Genomic DNA, 18,932 nt, shown 5'->3' on the forward strand with positions numbered 1-18,932 from the left:
ATCAAAACAAGCCATTTTTAGAGCTTGATTAAATAATTTGTTTATAACAAGGAGGATTTTGCTGGATGTTTTAATGGTACAAAGACCTCAAGGCAACTCTGATCTCTCATGTCATGACCCCTTTAAAACAGTTGATTATTATATCTAGAGAGACTCTGAACTCTGAGGAACTATACAGATTTGGTCCCTCTCTGATTAACTCTCTCTCTCTCTCTCTCTCTCTCTCTCTCTCTCTCTCTCTCTCTCTCTCTCTCTCTCTCTCTCTCTCTCTCTCTCTCTCTCTCTCTCTCTCTCTCTCTCTCTCTCTCTCTCAAATTCATGCATGAGTGGAATTTTTATGATTGTAAAGGAAAGAAAAAGAGGGAAAACCTTAACTTTTTGTATTTTTTTTAAAACATTTTTTAGAAACGAGTGTTGGCGTGTCTAAGATGCTTTTTCACGTCTTGAGACTCTGTTTTTTAAATCCATTGCGCTCCCTTCTAGCTGCTTTTCTTGTAGCTTTTTACTGAAAATGTTATATCTTTAATGTTTTTGTAAATAAAGTGATCTTAAAGTTAAGTCTCTCTCTCTCTGTTTTCAGATGTACATCCAGACGACCACCCTCACCATCTCTCTCAGCCTCAGCGCGTCTGTGTCTCTCGGGATGCTCTACATGCCCAAGGTCTACATCATCCTCTTCCACCCGGAGCAGAACGTGCCCAAACGCAAGCGCAGCTTCAAAGCCATCGTCACCGCCGCAACCATGTCAGGAAAACTAGTGCCGAAGGGCAGCGACCGGCCCAACGGGGAGGTGAAGACCGAGCTTTGTGAGAGCATGGAGACCAACAGTGAGTATTCTCAGAAAATCCCTTTCAAATGAGTGATTATCCATGACCACTTGGTTTTTAAAGGTTAGGAGGCCACCTATAGTGCTGGTTAATAAGTTGCATTAAAAAGACACAAAAACCAAGACTTATTTAATGAATTCCCATTGCTTTACATGACAAGTAGTTCATTTATTAATTCGCTCATAGCAGATGTTAATTTTGGTTCAAGGCTTAAAGCTTTTGGTTGACGTTTATTTAAATGAGGAAAATGAAAAGGAAAGATGCTGTAAACGTGTGTGGTCACTGTTGCACTCCATTTCTGCTCTCTTGGGCTGTTTACACCTGGCCACTTCATGCGTTTTCTCAGATCGGATAGCTATCTGATTTGTCAAAACGATTCCATTCACACCTGCTCACTTAAATGTGTTTTTGTGAAACGGATTTAAATCCGATCTTCAATTCCCACACTATATGCAGATATAACGGAGTGCACATCACCGAAAGCAACAGATATGAGCTGCATTTTATTGATCATTAGCTAAAATTTCTAAATCAAAGACCGCAATAAGAGAGAGCAGCAACAGCCCTGGTAAGATCATTTCATTTCTTTACTTTTAATGATGATGATCGTGCGTCTGCGACTTACTTTCACTTTGATTTGCGATAGTTTGCACGTTGGCATGATGAATAGATGCTCATCATCTGCGGTGACGCGTGTTCCAGTAATGTCGTCATATCTGGCTATAACATTACATATAGCCTATAACACGCTCTCACACGTTTATTTTTTTTGCATTTTTGGGAGGCGTACAATTTCCATATGTGGTTTCAACAACCAGATGCATTTACACTTGTCCAGTTTCGTCTGGAATGCGTCCCAGACCTCCTCCTGAAGTGGTTTGAGCGATCTGATTCAAATCCGTCTCGAATGCGTTTCGGAGGGCATTTACACCTGGTCTTTTCACGATCGGATAGCTATCCGATCTGAGAAAACGCATGAAGTGGCCAGGTGTAAACAGCCCCTTAGCGTCACATTTAACTATTTTTCCTCCAGATGTTCGGTAAATGTTCCATCTGTATGTTGAACAGCTGTTTACTACAGAATGGTAAACTTAACCAAACACAAGTCTTGTTTTAAGCCCAAAAGTAGACAGGCAAAGTAAAGCGTGACATCAATGTCTTGGGTCTGATTAGCATATCCGACTAGCTGCGTTATTTGCCAGCTAGATTTAAAAAAAATTGGCTCTTTTTGATTTTTTTATTTATTTATTTTTTGTTCTGCAAAGTGTGGGATTATGGAGTGCTGAGAATTTAATCACTCAGAAGTGATCCAAAGCTTTGAGGGGAAATAAGCCCATTTCATCAAGCCAATTACTTTGCTGTGTGCCGTGGGTGACGCTTTGCCTTCTGAAACATTAAAGCACAACTCATGTGTCAGTATCAAGACCACCCAAAACTAAATTAGGCAAGTTTGTATCTGATGCTAGGCCTTTTTGCCACTTTTATTTAGTAAAGAGAGGATTTAGAGGAGGGAATGGGAAATAAAATTCATTTCAGTGAATCTTGTGAATCCGTTCACCAAAATGATTCATTCTGTAACCCTTTTACATCATTACGTCAGTAACGTCTGTCTGTTTGTGTGTTATTAATGAATCATTGAATCATTCATTCAACAGATTTGTCTTTCACAACCTAAACAATACTTTATTATTCTTAATTCAAATTTAAGAGTGTTTATTAAAAGAAGACACTCAATTGAATGAATTGAAAATAACCAAAAGATTAATTCACCAAGAACTACTAGACAAATTTAAACTTGTTTGCATGAGAATATGTTTGACATTTTTTTTACATTTGATTTTTGACACATTTATGACCAGTTCGTTCACTCAAAAGATTCGTTCAAAAACACTGATTCATTCACAAAGAGCACGACATCGCAAACTGCTCAATTTAAACTTGTTTTCATGAAAACATAGTAGACAAGCTTCAAGTAGACAAGCTTTAACACAATTCTTTGAGCGTCACATCTTGTGATGTTAACTGTCAGGGCTCATAGTTTGTCATGGTATTGCTGTTCATTTATGTATTAAAAAAAAAGACTCAAATAAGAAGGACTCGCAATGAAACCTGCAGAAATGAATCTTTTTGATTCACAGGATTCACTTAAATGAATCAAGATCTCCACCACTTCTCATTCCCTCTTCCAAGTGTCCTCTCTTTACTAAAGAAAATTGGCAAAAAGACCAAGAATCAAATAAAAGCTTGTCTAATTTAGTAGGCATAGGCAAAATCTGGAACAACTTACACTGCCGTTCAAAAGTTCGGGATTGGTTTATTTGATTAACATCTAAGAATCTATTTTAAAGTGTAATTTATTCCTGTGATCAAAGCTGAATTTTCAGCATCATTACTCCAGTCTTCAGTGTCACATGATCCTTCAGAAATCACTCTAATATGATGATCTGATGCTCACCAAACATTTATGTTGAAAACAGTTATGTCCAATTTATTTTTATTTTTTTCAGGATTCTTTGATAATATAAAGTTCAATCTGAAATAGAAAGCTTGGTAACACTTTATAATAACTGCATGCTATTAATCATTAGTTAAGCATCAGTAAACAGTTAATTCGTCATTTATAAAGCATTAATAGACATTACAAAGCATGAATAGTCCTCACTTTAGATGAGCTCACAAAAATAGTTAACTGACCACTACTAAATGCTTTATAACTACCTGAATCTACTACATTTACTTACACTTTCTAAGTGATCTTATTAATCAATGACAACACCTAGTTTGTAAATAATGGTAAATAATGTAACTGGTTTGTAAATAATGCTATACTTCATTTAGAAATAATAAATTGATCATTAATAAAGTATGAAAATACAATTATTAAACGCATTATAGATATGCTTATAAATCAAGAATAAAGCATTTATAGCTGTATTTATAAACTGCTTATTAATTTCTATTAATGCTTTATAAATGATGAATTAACTGTTTAGTAATGCTTAACTAATGATTAATAGCATGCAGTTATTATAAAGTGTTACCGAAAGCTTTTGTAACATTATACACTACCATTCAAACGTTTGGGCTCAGTAAGAATTTTCTATTAATCGAATCCAGAAAAAAAAAAAAAAAATCAACATTGATAATAATAATGAATGTTCTTTTAATAATAACTCTTTTTTTTAAACGTTAAAAATATTACCGATCCCAAACTTTTGAACGGCAGATAAAATTGCATACGAGCAGTGACCATAAAACAATGGAGTTGATGAAACGCACATGCAGTGGAGTGAGTGAATGTGATTCTCTAATGTGTTTTCCCCTCCAGCAGCTTCTTCCACCAAGATGACGTACGTCAGCTACAGCAATCATGCCATCTGAAGAGGGCCACTCTCTGTGGGCGGAGCCGAGGGCCGGCCCGTCTGAAGCGGCGCGGTCATGTGACATGCGCTGACCTGGAACGGGCATCTGAGCATGAGATTTTTATATCGTTCTGCATCAATCTAAAACCCGCAGCATCCTGGGAGACGAACGGACATACGGGACCTTCCAGTGAGACTGCGTTCAAGAGCTACCGATCCTGCCATGAACACACAAGTGAACACGCACACACTCACAAAACTGAAGGTGCAGGCTTGCAGTCATACGAAAAAAAAAATACTTTCCACAAATAATTGCGTAAGCATTCTGCAGACGGAAACATTCACGGTTAACTTTGGAAATGTGGATGTGTAAAAATAAAAAAAAGAGAAAATATATGAAAACTAACACAGTCGAACTATGTTTGTTGTTATTGTATTTTTGTGGTTGTGCAGATTTTTTCATTCTTGTCCCACTTTGTCAGAAACCTGCATTCTGAGATGACGTGTCTTGTATTGGCTGACCGCGGGGTTGTGAAGCTGTAAAATGCCATGGTTGAAGCATGCTAGTTTTTATACCAAAAAAAAAAAAAGAAGATTTATTTATAATAAAGGAATGTTTTGCAAATGTGCAGCGTTGTTAGATGTGTTTCTCAGTCAGATTTGTTTCTCGTTTCTCTCATTCATATTCAATCACCTCCACAGTCCAAAAACTGTTGCGCGCAAAACTCAAACTCTGTTTTCCATATCTCCATAAATGACTGGAAAAATCACATAGATACATTGGCCAAATAATGCGGAATCAACATTAAAAAAAAAATAGCCTTAAAGTTTCGAAATAGCCTTAAAACTTCAATATTATCACACATGCTCGGTGCGAACACGTCAATATGCGAGTTATAGTTATAGGACCTATGAAAATATTCCTCTGATGCGAAAGCCCCTATAGATCTGGGTTGATTAAGAAAGAATAATCCAAAACAGAGTTTGTTTGTTTAAAGGTTTCGCAGAGTGTGTTTTATGGAACCATTGATGCCAATAAAAAAAAAAAACATTGGACATTACATTGGAAATGCATTAATTTTACAGCTAAAATAACTCTCTCTATATATAATATGAGCTTCACATTTCTGCTATTAAACTTTCTGGAATGCCTTCCCCTATAGATCTACTCAACTGTGCGGATTATGAGATAATAATCCTAAAAAGAGTTTGTTTAAAGGTTTCACAGGGGTTTCACAGCAAGTTCTTTATGGAAACATTGATGCCAATAAAAAAAATAAAAAAAACGAAAAGCAATTACATTGGAAATGCATCGATTTTACAGCTAAAATAACTCTCTCTATATATAATATGAGCTTTCTGGAATGCCTTGCACCATAGATGTCCTCAATTTGATGAATTACTGGGCTAATTATGAAATAATGATCTTGAAAAGAGTTTATTGTTCAACTTTTCAGTCCTTGCTCCACTTGACAGGGCTTTGATGAGCACTGAGACTGAGCCCAATCCAGCAGTGAGAGAGGACATGTTGTGTGTGAGACGACCTTGGCTGGAGTCCTGACTGACAGCGCAGCGCCCGTGGCACGACCACCTCCCGCTCCTGTGGAACCATACAGCAGGTGTTGAGTGAATCTCGAGGCTGTCGGTTTGCCCCGCGCACTAATCCCTGATATCTCCACCAAGCTAATTGAATTATTTTGCCCCCCGTACAAACGAGATTCAGAGAACATCCAATCTCACGTCTCTCTTCCCTTCCGTCTGCCTCGCTCGCACTTAGATATGTCAGTCAGGGAGTAAAGAGGCAGATGTCGTCTCGGGTAAGACCAGAATCAACGCACTCGTCTTTTGGAGGGATGCGGTTGCCATGGCAGCCTAAAAACTGTTGTGTCTTTAGACCTTGATCTCCTCTGGGTTTTCTCATTTTCACACTCGATCTGACTGCTTGATCTGTAACAGGCACAAAGGGATGCGGTCGACATCTGGTTTCTTAATATTTTTTCTTAATATTTTGTTAAAGGAGAACTCTGGTCAATTTTAACATTGAAGTCCACAGTAGTCGATTGTCGAGTTCTCCACTGTTGCTTAGTTACCTATGATCACGTGCGTGAACTCGACAATCGACTACTGTGGACTTCGACCGAAAACAGGAAGTAAATACAGGTATGTGCGCTGGCTGAAATAACATCACTTTTATTCATATCTTTCACATCTGCAGTCAGATTGACCCGTGTTCACTCTGAAGGAATCACTCACATTGGCTGTGCACTTGTAATGACACATCAAGGATGTTAAGAGGCTAAAAGCAGGTTTAAAACTTGCCCCATTGAAGTCAACAGGGTGCAAATTTTAAAAAGAGGATAACACGGTGTAGGCAACACCGATTTTTGTCGTTGTTCTCTGTACTGACAGCACTCCAAATTTACCAAAAAATTAGCTCAATGTTAAAATTGACCGGAGTTCTCCTTTAATATTTTACAGAGAGCCTAAAGTGGTGATGGTGATGGAAAAAGTATATTTTAATGCTTTCGTGAAAGAAACTCAAAGTTTCTTAGGGGAACACAAAACTATAATATAGCCTATAGTTTTAAATATTATTTAAAGCTGCATTCCATAACTTTTTGGGATTTGTCAAAATAAATTTTTGAGCAAGTTAACGGTGTTCAAACACTATCTGGTTTCGCAGAGTGTGTTTTATGGAACCATTGATGCCAATAAAAAAAAAACATTGGACATTACATTGGAAATGCATTAATTTTACAGCTAAAATAACTCTCTCTATATATAATATGAGCTTCACATTTCTGCTATTAAACTTTCTGGAATGCCTTCCCCTATAGATCTACTCAACTGTGCGGATTATGAGATAATAATGCTAAAAAGAGTTTGTTTAAAGGTTTCACAGGGGTTTCACAGCAAGTTCTTTATGGAAACATTGATGCCAATAAAAAAAAAAAAAAAAAAAAACGAAAAGCAATTACATTGGAAATGCATCGGTGTGTGTTCAATGGTGTTCAACACTCTCTGCTTGCCGTAGCTCGACTCAAAACGATAAGCTTGTAATAATGTTTTTAACTCCAGTGGTACTGGTGGATTTCTGCGGGAAATTTGAGCATGCGTCATTACGTCACATCTGTACACATAAAGAAGAGTCTCGGCTAGTAGGCTATGAGTGTGAGGATGTTGGTGGTGGAGATTTATAGCCTTTTCTCACAGTACTTGATATAATTAACTTTATCAATTTGATGGCGGATCCAGAAAGGTTCAAACGACAATCACCAGTGACAACTGGAGATTCACCCGTTGTAAAATGCAAAAGACTTCGGACTTCGGAGAAAAAAAGAGACTGCAACCGGCCCATGTGGAAACAAGTATAATATTGGAAGGGCATAAAATGTAGTCACGCAATGCTGATGTTGTTAGCATTAACAATTTGAGAACAAAGTATAATTTGCACGGTTTGACGTGATATAAGCGATCGTTAGATTTAATCAGCGCGATTTACTGCAATGCTTTTTCCCCTTAGTTGGTCAGAACAAAAGTGAATGTTACTTACTTGTTCAGATTACATTTTCCGGTGAAAATTATGATGTTGGCAATACTTCCAAATAGTAGAATCTGTGATTGCGAATGCCAGGATCCACACCGGCGCCAACTGACAGCCGCACATTCTCCTCAAAACATCGGATTCATCCGCGCTGTGCCGGGCCGATAATTCCGCGAATAACTGCAATTGCAGATTTCGAACAGAGATGGCGACAAAGAGGAAAAACTACGAACTGCAGCTTTAATATACAATTTTTTTTTTCCCTCCCATCTCATATTCCAATGTCCCTTTAGGTGCTCTGTTAAATATTAATAAAAACATATAAAGCTGCTCTGAACCAGGTGTCGATTGCATCCCTTTTTGTTATTGAAGTATTTGTCCTTTTGGATTTACAACCGAATTTTTTGCACAGACAGACTTTGCGAGAGATAAAAAAAAAGTGCACTAATGAGCATCATGCTTTTTAATCCAAAAATGCATATGCACTATACCTAAACCATTATGATACTCTAGTCTAAATGCATCCACGATTCTAAATTATTCCAGTGGAAATGTTTCCCCAAGCAGAGAACTGTGAATTCAGATAAGTTTATCTTTTCCTTTCTGTGTTTCTTCCTTAAATTTGCTTCTCTCCTGACCAGTGGAAAGCTATTTTTGTGTGTGTGTTAGTATTGCCTAATAAGATTTAGCTACAGTGAAAACCAGAATAATTTTGAGTCGAAGCGCCGCTTATTGTTTGCGGGACCTAGAATGTCCATCCCCAAAGGAGGATGAGGCGGGAAATAAGTTTAATCTCCAGACTTCCAGCTGCCAGATAGAGACACAATTGCACCCGAATATATATATATTTTGTCAGTTGTTATATGAGACATAATCTCTCCGGGGAACCTGCATGAAAGAGGAACTTATGAGTGAGAGAAGCTCCAAAAGCCCATGCAAAACACTGCGTTTACATTCATCTTTTTCTCCTCCACAATATTCAATCTCAAAGGTATGTTAAATTTAAAAAATATAACATTTACTTATATCATTGTTTGCGATTTGATATCTAACCAACATTAATGACTTTGTAATATGATGTATGCGCGTTATGAAACAACTGGACTCCAGGCAGCAAAAGGTGGATTTGCAGTTATCATATTGTGTTAATATGCTGAATTTTGGGGGGAAATAATACCCTATATATTGTATTGACAACTCATCAATTAAATATTTAGCATTGCATATTCTGCAAAATTGGATGTTTTTAGATGAACACTGACAAAAGAAACTATACAAGTTTTAGGGCTGGACGATATGATGATTTATATATAACATTAATATAAGTGATCACATGGATTTAGATATATCTATATTATATTTATATAAAGCGTTCACAGGCAAATTTGCTTTATGTATTTCCCCGGCGTTAAAATCAGGCGCAAATAAATGTCAAGAAACAAGATTCCTGGCTGCATGTCAATATCCATGATCACTGGATCTTTGGTAAGTTGTAATGAACACTATATCGAGTCCAACCTTTAGTTTAAACGGATAATTGTTTGTTTTACTCGTGTTTTCGCAGTTTCTCCTATTAAAGGTGAGAGATGTTAATGTGGTGACTTGTAAGATGCTGATTCTATCGGCTGTGTGCATGAAGCTTAGCCAGCATCAGTTTGATAAATATTACAACCTCCTTGTGTATAAAACATTGGGAGAAAAGAATCCGACGGCAAAAAATCCTGCTGTCAGAATCCATTCCCCCACCCATAAGATGAGAGATGTTGATGTGGTGATATAAAAGATTCTGATTGTGTTCTATGTTTAGAAGGAGCTTAACCAGCATCAGTTTAAAGATTTATTTTTGGGCATTTTTGCCTTTTATCATGATGGGACAGTATGAAGACACAAAACGAAGTGGGAGAAACAAAGAGAGGTGGACAGGATCAGGAAAAGGCCACGAGCCAGGACTCGAACTCGGGTCTGCTGAAGCACAGCTGTGTTATATGTCAGCGCGTTGCCCATGACACTATCAGCAGGAGGTAGATAAGGAAGGATTTCTTTTAATATTAGAACCTCATTTTGTAAGAAACATGGGGGGAACAGAATCCGACGACAAGCGATCCAGCTGTCGGAATCCGTTCCCCCACCCATAAGATGAGAGATGTTAATGTGGTGACTTGAAAGATGCTGATCCAGTCACACTTCAGCTCTTCTGAGGGAGTGTGTTCCGGCGGGAAAGTGACGTCAATGGATTCCCTCTATTTTCAAAATGAATTCTGATTGGCCTACTTCATTGTATTTATTTGCATATTCAATTGTAATTGGTCTTGGTTTTGTTTGCATCTAATTTAACCGAATTTACATTGCACATCATGTGTTGATTCTCATGCACAAATATACACTATTTAATTCATAGTGAACCTAAACTTCCCTAAAACTTTAAAGTCATTTATTTTTTTTATGGCATATTGCAGTATTTATTGTAAGTGAATTATCGTGCACATCTTTATTTTATTTTTTCATGTTCCTCATAATCTTGAATCAGAATAACTTCCCCTCCCCTCTTACAGCTCTTTTCTGATGATGAGGGCGGGGCTCAACCTGTCACTCACATGAGATCAGCCAATAGCAAACCACAACCATCCAATCAATTCCCCACAGACAAAATCAAGCCCCGCCCACATTTGTTCTTGTTCCAGAAGCCGTTCACTCAGATATATGTCACAATAGAGAAGAAAAGACTAGCACAACTTTTGTTTCATGCTGACTTCCTTAACTAAATCTAGTGTTTTAGTTGAGTTAGTATTGCACCAAAGCTCCTCAGTCTTGTTGTTCTGTTATTTTTTCACAGCTTTGTGATTTCTCTCCCTTGGCTTCGGTACAAGAAAACGAACATATGAATGACTCCAAAACATTTAGAAAAACACCACACCTGAGACACTCGAGCTGTCAGAAATGCCATTGCTGTCAATCATCCCGTCTCCATGAATGCCGTCGAGACGGAAGCGTTACTGGTGCTTCATCTGGTTAATTACGATCGGAGCACTCGGGATTTTATGGCATGTGAACACACACATGCTGCCTGAGACAGGAGCGCACTGAACCACTGCCTTCTAAAAACCATCATTAACTCTTATTAATACAAATGTAAGTGCTTGTGTCTTAAAAATAACATTGTAATCATTTTTTGCAATCCTTTGCATGATAAGTTAGTGTTTCATAACCATTTTTCACTGTATACCCATAATGCTTTTTCCCCATGTTCTTCTTAAGTGTGTAATATTTCTGTTTATGAGTATGAAAAAGGTCTGCAATGATTGATGATTGAATGATTGAAGTATGAAATAATTCATGTGCAGAATAAAGGGGCGGGGCCTGGTTGAGTTAGTTAGTAGTGTGTTAAACTAGTGGTTATGGTAAGGGGCGGGAAATTTCCCAAACACACTCGAAGCGCTCGACCAATCACAGCACACTGCTCCAGCCGACCAATTAGAGCACAGTGTGCTTTTCAGAAGGAGGGCTTCATAGAGACAGGAACTAAACAGAGCGTTACTGACAGACTGTGAAGAGAGGAGCTGCAAAATAAGAAAAATGTGTTTTTGAATATTCAAGCATGAAAACATGTTCTAGTAGAGACTGAAATCAAGACTTTAAAAAAGGGCTATTTTTTATGTCGCTGTGCCTTTAAGACATTGCATGTGAAATGAGCAGCTCAGCTGTGCTTTGGTCTGTTAACCAGGAGCTGTGGTTTGCTGTTTGGGTCCAATAAAGTTTGCATCTCATCTTCATGTCTTACATTGGGAATCTTTCGAAGCGTCTGCAGAGCTGTAGGTGCTACACAACCAAGATCAGCACAAGGTTTGGCAGACTTTCCATGTTTTACTCTTATTATTAGTTCTTCTGCTGAATCACAGTATCCTCCTTTGTCCTTAGCTCATATGACTAGCAGGACCAAATTGAGCGTCAAATAAAAAGTTATTTGTGGGTTTTCATGTGTTATTGTTTTGAATATAAGTCATATTTTTGCTGCTTCTTTGAATAGATGGTCGTTTGGAGCTGTGAGGGAAAGTTATACAGTATATTTTCATTGTACATCTCACTGTTTTATCCTAAGTTATAAAGGTAACTTTGATTCAAATCTCCGTTCTCTAAGTTGTGCAATGATAACAGTCTTTTATATGAAATTGTACATGTGTATCTCAACAAACTTGTCAGTCATGCTCTTAAAATGCCGGCATGAAGCCCTCTTCTCATAGCAGTACGATAGGCAGCCCAAGGCTCGCTGTATGTGGGCTCACAGGCAGATCCTCTCATCTTGACAGCATCGCTGAGAAATGGCCGCATGCTGCAAAAATCCCAAAGCTGGCAAAGATCTGCGCTTGTGAAGCTCGTGTTTGTCATGCTCGGCTGCGGTCGTGTTCCCTTCATGCAAGCCAAACTCTGAAAAATGAACAAGGTTATGTTTTTTTTTTTTTTTTTTTAGTTGGAAAATTTTTGTAGAAAGCCTCTGATTTATGACCTCAGATATATTAAGGAGATACAAAAAAGTTTGCAGAAATTCTGACAAAATTATTATTTTTTATTACATTTATTAATAAAAATGTTCTTTTGGTTAAAGCACTTATATACATTTTTTTAAGAAAAAAAAGTTATTTAAGCTGTAAATCAACATTTTAGTAGGTGGGTGATCTTATTGGTTCACCTAATTACATAACCAACCAGCTCCAGCATTTTTGATCATTTTCACAAAAATGTCATGGCACCCCAAAATATTTTGTTGTATCAATAAATCTGAACATGCAATATTACTATCAAAAGACAGAAAAGAGCTTGCTTTTAAACAAACAAACAAACAAAAATGCATGCATTCTGTTTTATCAACACTTGAATGTTTGAAAGTTTCACAAAAAAGCAAGCAGATCACGTGTCCGGATGGGATTCAGAACGGTCATCAAAACAAGGACTGAGTAGATCGAGTCCATCGACACCCCCAAAGAATTCACAGTCCTGTACCTCGTCCTGGGTCGACATTTCATTCAGTAACGTTACGTATTTTTGATTTATATGCTGTTGAATGTCTAATGATCGTGTTATTTGGCATGTGCGTAAGCAATGCTTCTATCGCTTGTCTCTGCATTTTCTTCGTCTGTGTTTTGATCCAGAGATTCTGTCCTCTTTTAGAAGAGGCGTAATAGCACCCCCTATAGTAGAACAGTTAAAACATGGAATGGCTGGGAAGTGTTGTGTCATAAATGATGCAAAAAAATCCATCGATGGCGGGGAAAGAGTTAATACCTAAAACGTTTTTACAGAAATTAGGTATTTTTGCAGTTATACTACGCTGTATTTATCTACAGTTATGAGAACTGAGAGTAAAACACTCTTAATGATCCTAAAACTAGTTTATTGCATTTGTTTGTACAGATTCAATGTGGGTGTTTAAGATACTAGAACTGAGATTTTGATTTAAGGCCCTTGAGGAGAAAGTGAATTATTTAGACAAACCCACCCTTTTCTTAAGGAGTCATTGACCTTTTACTATAAAATCTGCAAAACTCATGTAAATCCCTTCGGCTGCGTCTCCTGTTGCTTGATGAATTCCACCTCCCTCTGTGTTTTCTGACCTTCGGGCGATATTCAGGGTTATTGATTTAAAACCGCCTGCTCTCCGGTGCTTTGGACTGTGACACTTTCAAGCTGCAGACCAAAGGATGCAAGAGCATCTCGGCAGAAAGTCAGAGCCTCACTTTGAGTTCCCAGCCGATCAATTGGCAAAGTGGACATCAACAACCTTCCCAGAAAAAAACCTGGTTTTACAACACAAGGCTGTTTGTTAGAAGGCTCTGCAGTACTAAGTAGTTTGTTTTATTAATGTAAATTATCAATGGAATGGGAAATATAACTAAAAATAAGCAATTCAAAATACTATTATAGTATCTCAATGATAGGCTACTAAAATAAACGTGCTGTGCATGTCAGCTTCAGGCATAAAGTAAATCTGATTACGTAATGCACATTACTTTTAATGCGTTACTTTACTCGTTACTCCAAAAAAGTAATCTGATCACATATTGCATGTTACTTGTAATGTGTTAATTTGCTCTTTACATCAAAAAAAGTAATTGATTACGTAATGCTTGTTATTTGTAATGCGTTACTTTACTCGTTACTCCAAAAAAGCAATCTGATCACATATTGCACGTTATTTGTAATGCGTTAATTTGCTTGTTCCATCAAAAAAGTAATCTGATTACGTAATGCATGTTACTTGTAATGCAAATGAAAATGAAAATGAAAAAATATAAAAATAAAAAGCAATTCAAAATACTACATGTATTATAGTATCTCAGCGATTGGCCACTTAAATAAACGTGCTGTGCATGTCAGCTTCAGGCATGCTCAAATCTCCACTTCTTTTCTAGATTACGATCAGCTACTTTAAAAGCAGTGGCCCGTTATCGTAATGACTCCAGACCTGGTCAGATGTGAGCCTCAGAGAACCCACGGCAATTTTCCACACATAAAACTTTTCAGCCCTAACGGGATTTTTCCTCTAATGGCAGACACTAGGGACAGCAATGCGGTTCGGCTCCATTTACAAAGTGCCGAGAGCCTTTTCACTCCGAGCTCACTGCGAGTCATGACACATCTGCTGAGCGGTTTGTTGTCAGTCACACACTTTGGCGAAGTTTTAATGAAGGTGCTGCTTTTGGTCCTCGAGTCCACAGGGCTGTTAGAGCCGACGTGCCCGTGTTGGCTTGTGTATTGATGATCCCACTGAATAGGTGTCTCTGAGACGAATTTTTCGCCATGTGCATTGTGTGATATTTCATTCATCTCGGTGTTGAGTGAGAGAGAAAGGTGGGGATGATTGAAAAACGAGATGTGGATGACACTGCTCAGTTACAAAGGCAGATGTAAGGGTGGAGTGGGTTGATGGTCCATGTTACATTGATGGTAGAGGAACTGAACTTGCGCTAATAACCAGCCGTGAAGGGGGAAACATGGCGTTGATGCACAGCCCATTTTAAAGTGTGTCCTACCAACTTATTTTTATTTTTTTTTCAGGTTTATTTGACAGGGACAATGCACATCAATAATACATAAATGTACAATGTGCCAGAATTAGCCAAAAGGCTATTTTACATCTGATGTCCCTGGACTGGTGGTAAAATTGTCACCCTAAAAATACAAAAAAATATACATATACATGATACATACATATAACAATTACGCTATAAACAATACAACACGATATAAATCAACATCCGTTTAGAAATTACGCTATACATGCATACAGATCAACAATAGCTCACTCACACACACATAATACGACTGTCAGAAAATGTACCAATAACATCGATATAGACAAGCACATAATCATACAAACAAGTAACAATAGTTCAGCCTATTTAATCCTTCAACAAAAACAACCAACCTCATAAACGTATCATAAAAATCTTGAACTGGTAGAGCAGAAACTTGTCTTATATTCTTCACTTTTAGCCGTGCTGTGGAGGCTACTTTAAAACTGTTGCTATAAGCGGCTCATAATTTTAAGTAAGTTCAATTAATCACGCCATTTTAGCATTAACTAGCCTACTTTTCATCCCAGATTTAACCCTTTCACGCTACAGTGAACAGCTAATTAAAAAGCCATTCTTTCGTATGCATGGGTTCTAATGTCATAGTTGCACATCAACCACTACAGTGGACTCTAGTGCATCATCTTAAACACTGCCATCAAGTGGCAAGCCTTTGAATGTGGGATTTTTTGTTTTCTCCAAACCAAGATGGCCGACGGCCAGTCGGAAATGCCAAGTTGCTCCGGAATATCCATTCCTTCTATTCAAAGACTCTTGCAGGTAAACAATTTTTTTTTTTGTAAAATCAAGTGACATCTAAGGAGTCATAGCACTGTTAAATTCTCCAAGTATTGATTTTAGATTGGGAGGAAATTCTGATTAATCTGTCCACTAAATTGGACATCATGCATCCCTAGCTATATTTCAGCTACGATTTACTATTACTGTGACTGTTGTTCTTAAAGGAGAACTCGGCAACTCTAGCGAACTCTAGTCACTTCTTCGCTGATTTTCCTTTTTGTTGTCGCGTGTTTTCCCCACGAGCTCCCCCTACAGCTGTGGGGGGGGGGTATATTTCACAACACAGTCGTAAAAAACTCACTTACGACGGCCTCCTCCCCCTCTCTACCGCTGCTCATGTGCGTTTGTTTTGATCAGAGCAAGCCAACTGTATCGTGTGGAGCTATGTCTACCGAGGTGGGTAATCTGGTAATACATCATACATGCGTGTGTTTATGTCGAATTGCCGTAAAGCAATTCGTGTTTCACGCTCGTTCTCGCTTCTCACGAGACTTCCAATTTCTATCTTGCCGGGACAGTAGTGCCCAAGTTGCAAGGTTGGTTTTCCGCCTGGGAACGCTGGGGGGAGCGGGGAAAGTCACCAATATCACCAGAACAGGTTGTTTAACCATCCAAATGATTTCTAGACAGTTTTATTAAGTTAAAAAAGTTACCAAGTTCTCCTTTAAAAATACTTAATTTGCCGTAACTTTTTTGGCTGTAAATAAATGTATTTGTATTATTAGAATTGTAATTTGCAGTAACATCAAAAAAGTAATCTGATTACGTAATGCATGTTACTTGTAATGCGTAACTTGAATATATGTTAGACCTTTACTGTTTTTTTTGTGTACAAAAGATTGTGGTCAGTTTTTTTTCAAATTTCAAATTTTTAAATGAAATTAAAACTTTTATTCAGGAAGGATACATTAAATGATCAAAAATGACGGTAAAGACGTTTATAATGTTACAAAAGATTTATATTCCAAATAAATGCTGTTCCTTTCGATTCATCAAAGAATCCTGAAAAAAGTATCACTGTTTCCACAAAAATATGAAGCACCACGACTGTTTTCAACATAATATCATACATAATAAATACATAATCATCAGAAATATTTATTGAGCAGCAAATCATCATAATAGAAGGATTTCTGAAGGATCATGTGACACTGAAGACTCGAGTAATGATGCTGAATATAGGAATAAATTACATTTTAAAATATTCATATTAATTTTTATTTATATAAAAATGGCTTAATGCTCCTGAAGCATGCAGTAAATGCATTAATGTCGACAGAGCTGTGTTTATGTTCCTAATCAATGCCACGCACTGAATAAGTTCAGAGTCCGCGTTGGTGACGGTCACTCAGAGTTTGGCATTGGATCAATCCCCGAATAATGAAGTGCTCACGTGACTTCTATGATTCATGTTCGATGCTTCCTATAGCTCAGAAAGGTCACCTAGCGAGTGTGGACACGGACCCTGAGGAATACATAGTTCCTACATGACGTCACAACATACGGGCATTTGCCGTGTTAGTTCGGGTCGTAATTGCATGTCCGCTCAGGCTGGCCGTTCTGTTGGATTGGTTTCACACGCCACACCCCCGATTTCTCACGCTGAAGTTTCAACCTGGTCGGCCTAATGCCTGAAAGATGAGTTTATCTATAGATCTACCAGTTCCAGGAATCTCCCGCATATTGATTGCGGCTTCCTGATGCACGCAAATTAGTTCAAATCTCCCGGAATCGACTGTGCTCCAAACTGCGCAGCGCGCGCGGCAGAGGGGGAGAATGTCATTGATTCAACTACGGTAATCATAGACTGTAAAAATGCGCTATTACACGCCACTTTAAAACCCGGATAGTTTATTTATAGTTCGATTACGTATACGTCACCTCATGTTCGAATGTATATTCGAATATCGAATAAAAAGTGACAGCCCTACCCCGTCATTAGACTTCATAAATGTGAGAAGACTAAGCTTTTGTCAGAACAACGACGGCTGGCGAGGATAAACAGGAAAGAAACTCCCTCAAAACACGCAAGAATTTGCTCAGAGCACTTTATGTCAGGTGCGTATCTTATAATGTGTTGTTGACAGACGTAATTTACTCAGTACTATCAGAGCCCGTCTACGGAGAGCCTGGCCACTCCCTATTAAGTCCTATTGTACCGAATTTTGGTTGTAGTTCCACCAGAGCTCCACTGGGGGCGATCGCCCATGAGTGCAGAATGAATGGGAGTCTATGGCACTAGACGGCTAAATTTGTCTCTTTCACCCGATTGCCGTTGAGAAATCTCAGATTTGATTGTAGGTTTTGCAAGTTCAACATGGGTTATAGGTCGAAGGTTGAATGAACAAGTACTTATGTCCTTTTGATTTCTTACAGGTTGAATTGTTGTTGCCCATAACACGCTAGCATTCTGATAATGAACGCTGATTGGTCAGTGAAGGACTGATTACGACCAGAGATGCCGCTTGATGGTCTTTTAAAACAACAAAACAAAAGCTCTTCTAGCACGTGTGTTTACCTGTGTCAGCTGTGTTGTGTGTTTACCTGTGTCAGCTGTGTTGTCGATGCCTCGAGAGAAAAGAAAGTGCAGAGCGCGAAAGCACCAAAGTGACTGAAGGATTGCTGTAAAGCAGTATCTCTGGTCGTACGATATGTATGACGTCATTGACACTTTAAAAGACTTTTTAAAGCAAATAAGTGACTCTAAAAAATCTAACACCCAGCAGTGTGTAATTCCTTTGCATCTCCTTTTGAATACAACATTCAAATTACTAGACAAAAAATTATATCCTGAGAAAAGTGGATTTTGAGGGGTATAGCGCCATAGACCTCCATTCATTCTGCACTCGTCCTGTGAGCGCCCTCATGTGGAGCCAGAGTGGAACTGCACTCGTCCTGTGAGCGCCCTCATGTGGAGCCAGAGTGGAACTGCAAGCAGTTCAGAAGCCGGAAGTTTACTGAAACTTCTCCCCTTATTAGACATTCTCTGGTACTATCTTGTGTATGCTGGTAGCTGCTAACTTGTGAGTTTCATTATTTAGATTACTTTATTACGAGGGGGATCGGTGTCGTCACGTCCGAGGCTCTCGTGGACAACACAAATGTATTAAATAGATAATAATAGTTCTACCAGAAAGACTCGGGAGAATTAATACTGTAACAATAACATTTATTTAGGAGCTCAGCAAGCAATCAGGTTCTTTGGCGTAGGCCCCGTTCATAACTCGCATTCAGAGGGTACTGAATCTGCGAGTCCCGCCTGAAGACGAAGGCGGGGGCGCCGCTCACCCCCCGGCGGAGTAAGGAAAGGGGCCATCTGGTGGTGGTGGGG

General features: G+C 38.4%; 1 protein-coding gene across 2 annotated transcripts in view; it reads left to right on the top strand.

The window, feature by feature from the left end:
* The window catches only part of grm8a (glutamate receptor, metabotropic 8a), a 192,232-nt gene extending 187,414 nt beyond the window's left edge, over positions 1 to 4,818 (top strand). Inside the window, exons 10-11 of one of the 2 annotated variants that reach the window (XM_084111682.1) lie at positions 581 to 827; positions 4,159 to 4,818. In XM_084111682.1, coding sequence (XP_083967808.1) covers positions 581 to 827; positions 4,159 to 4,208 — 297 coding nt within the window. In that variant the 3' untranslated portion in view covers positions 4,209 to 4,818. Of the gene's footprint in view, positions 1 to 580; positions 828 to 4,155 lie in introns of both variants that reach the window. The other variant, XM_084111681.1, reaches the window with a different exon arrangement.
* The last annotated feature ends 14,114 nt before the right edge of the window (positions 4,819 to 18,932 follow it).

This window comes from Abramis brama (genome assembly GCF_963993115.1).
Source record: "Abramis brama genome assembly, chromosome: 4".
Lineage (NCBI taxonomy): Eukaryota > Metazoa > Chordata > Actinopteri > Cypriniformes > Leuciscidae > Abramis > Abramis brama.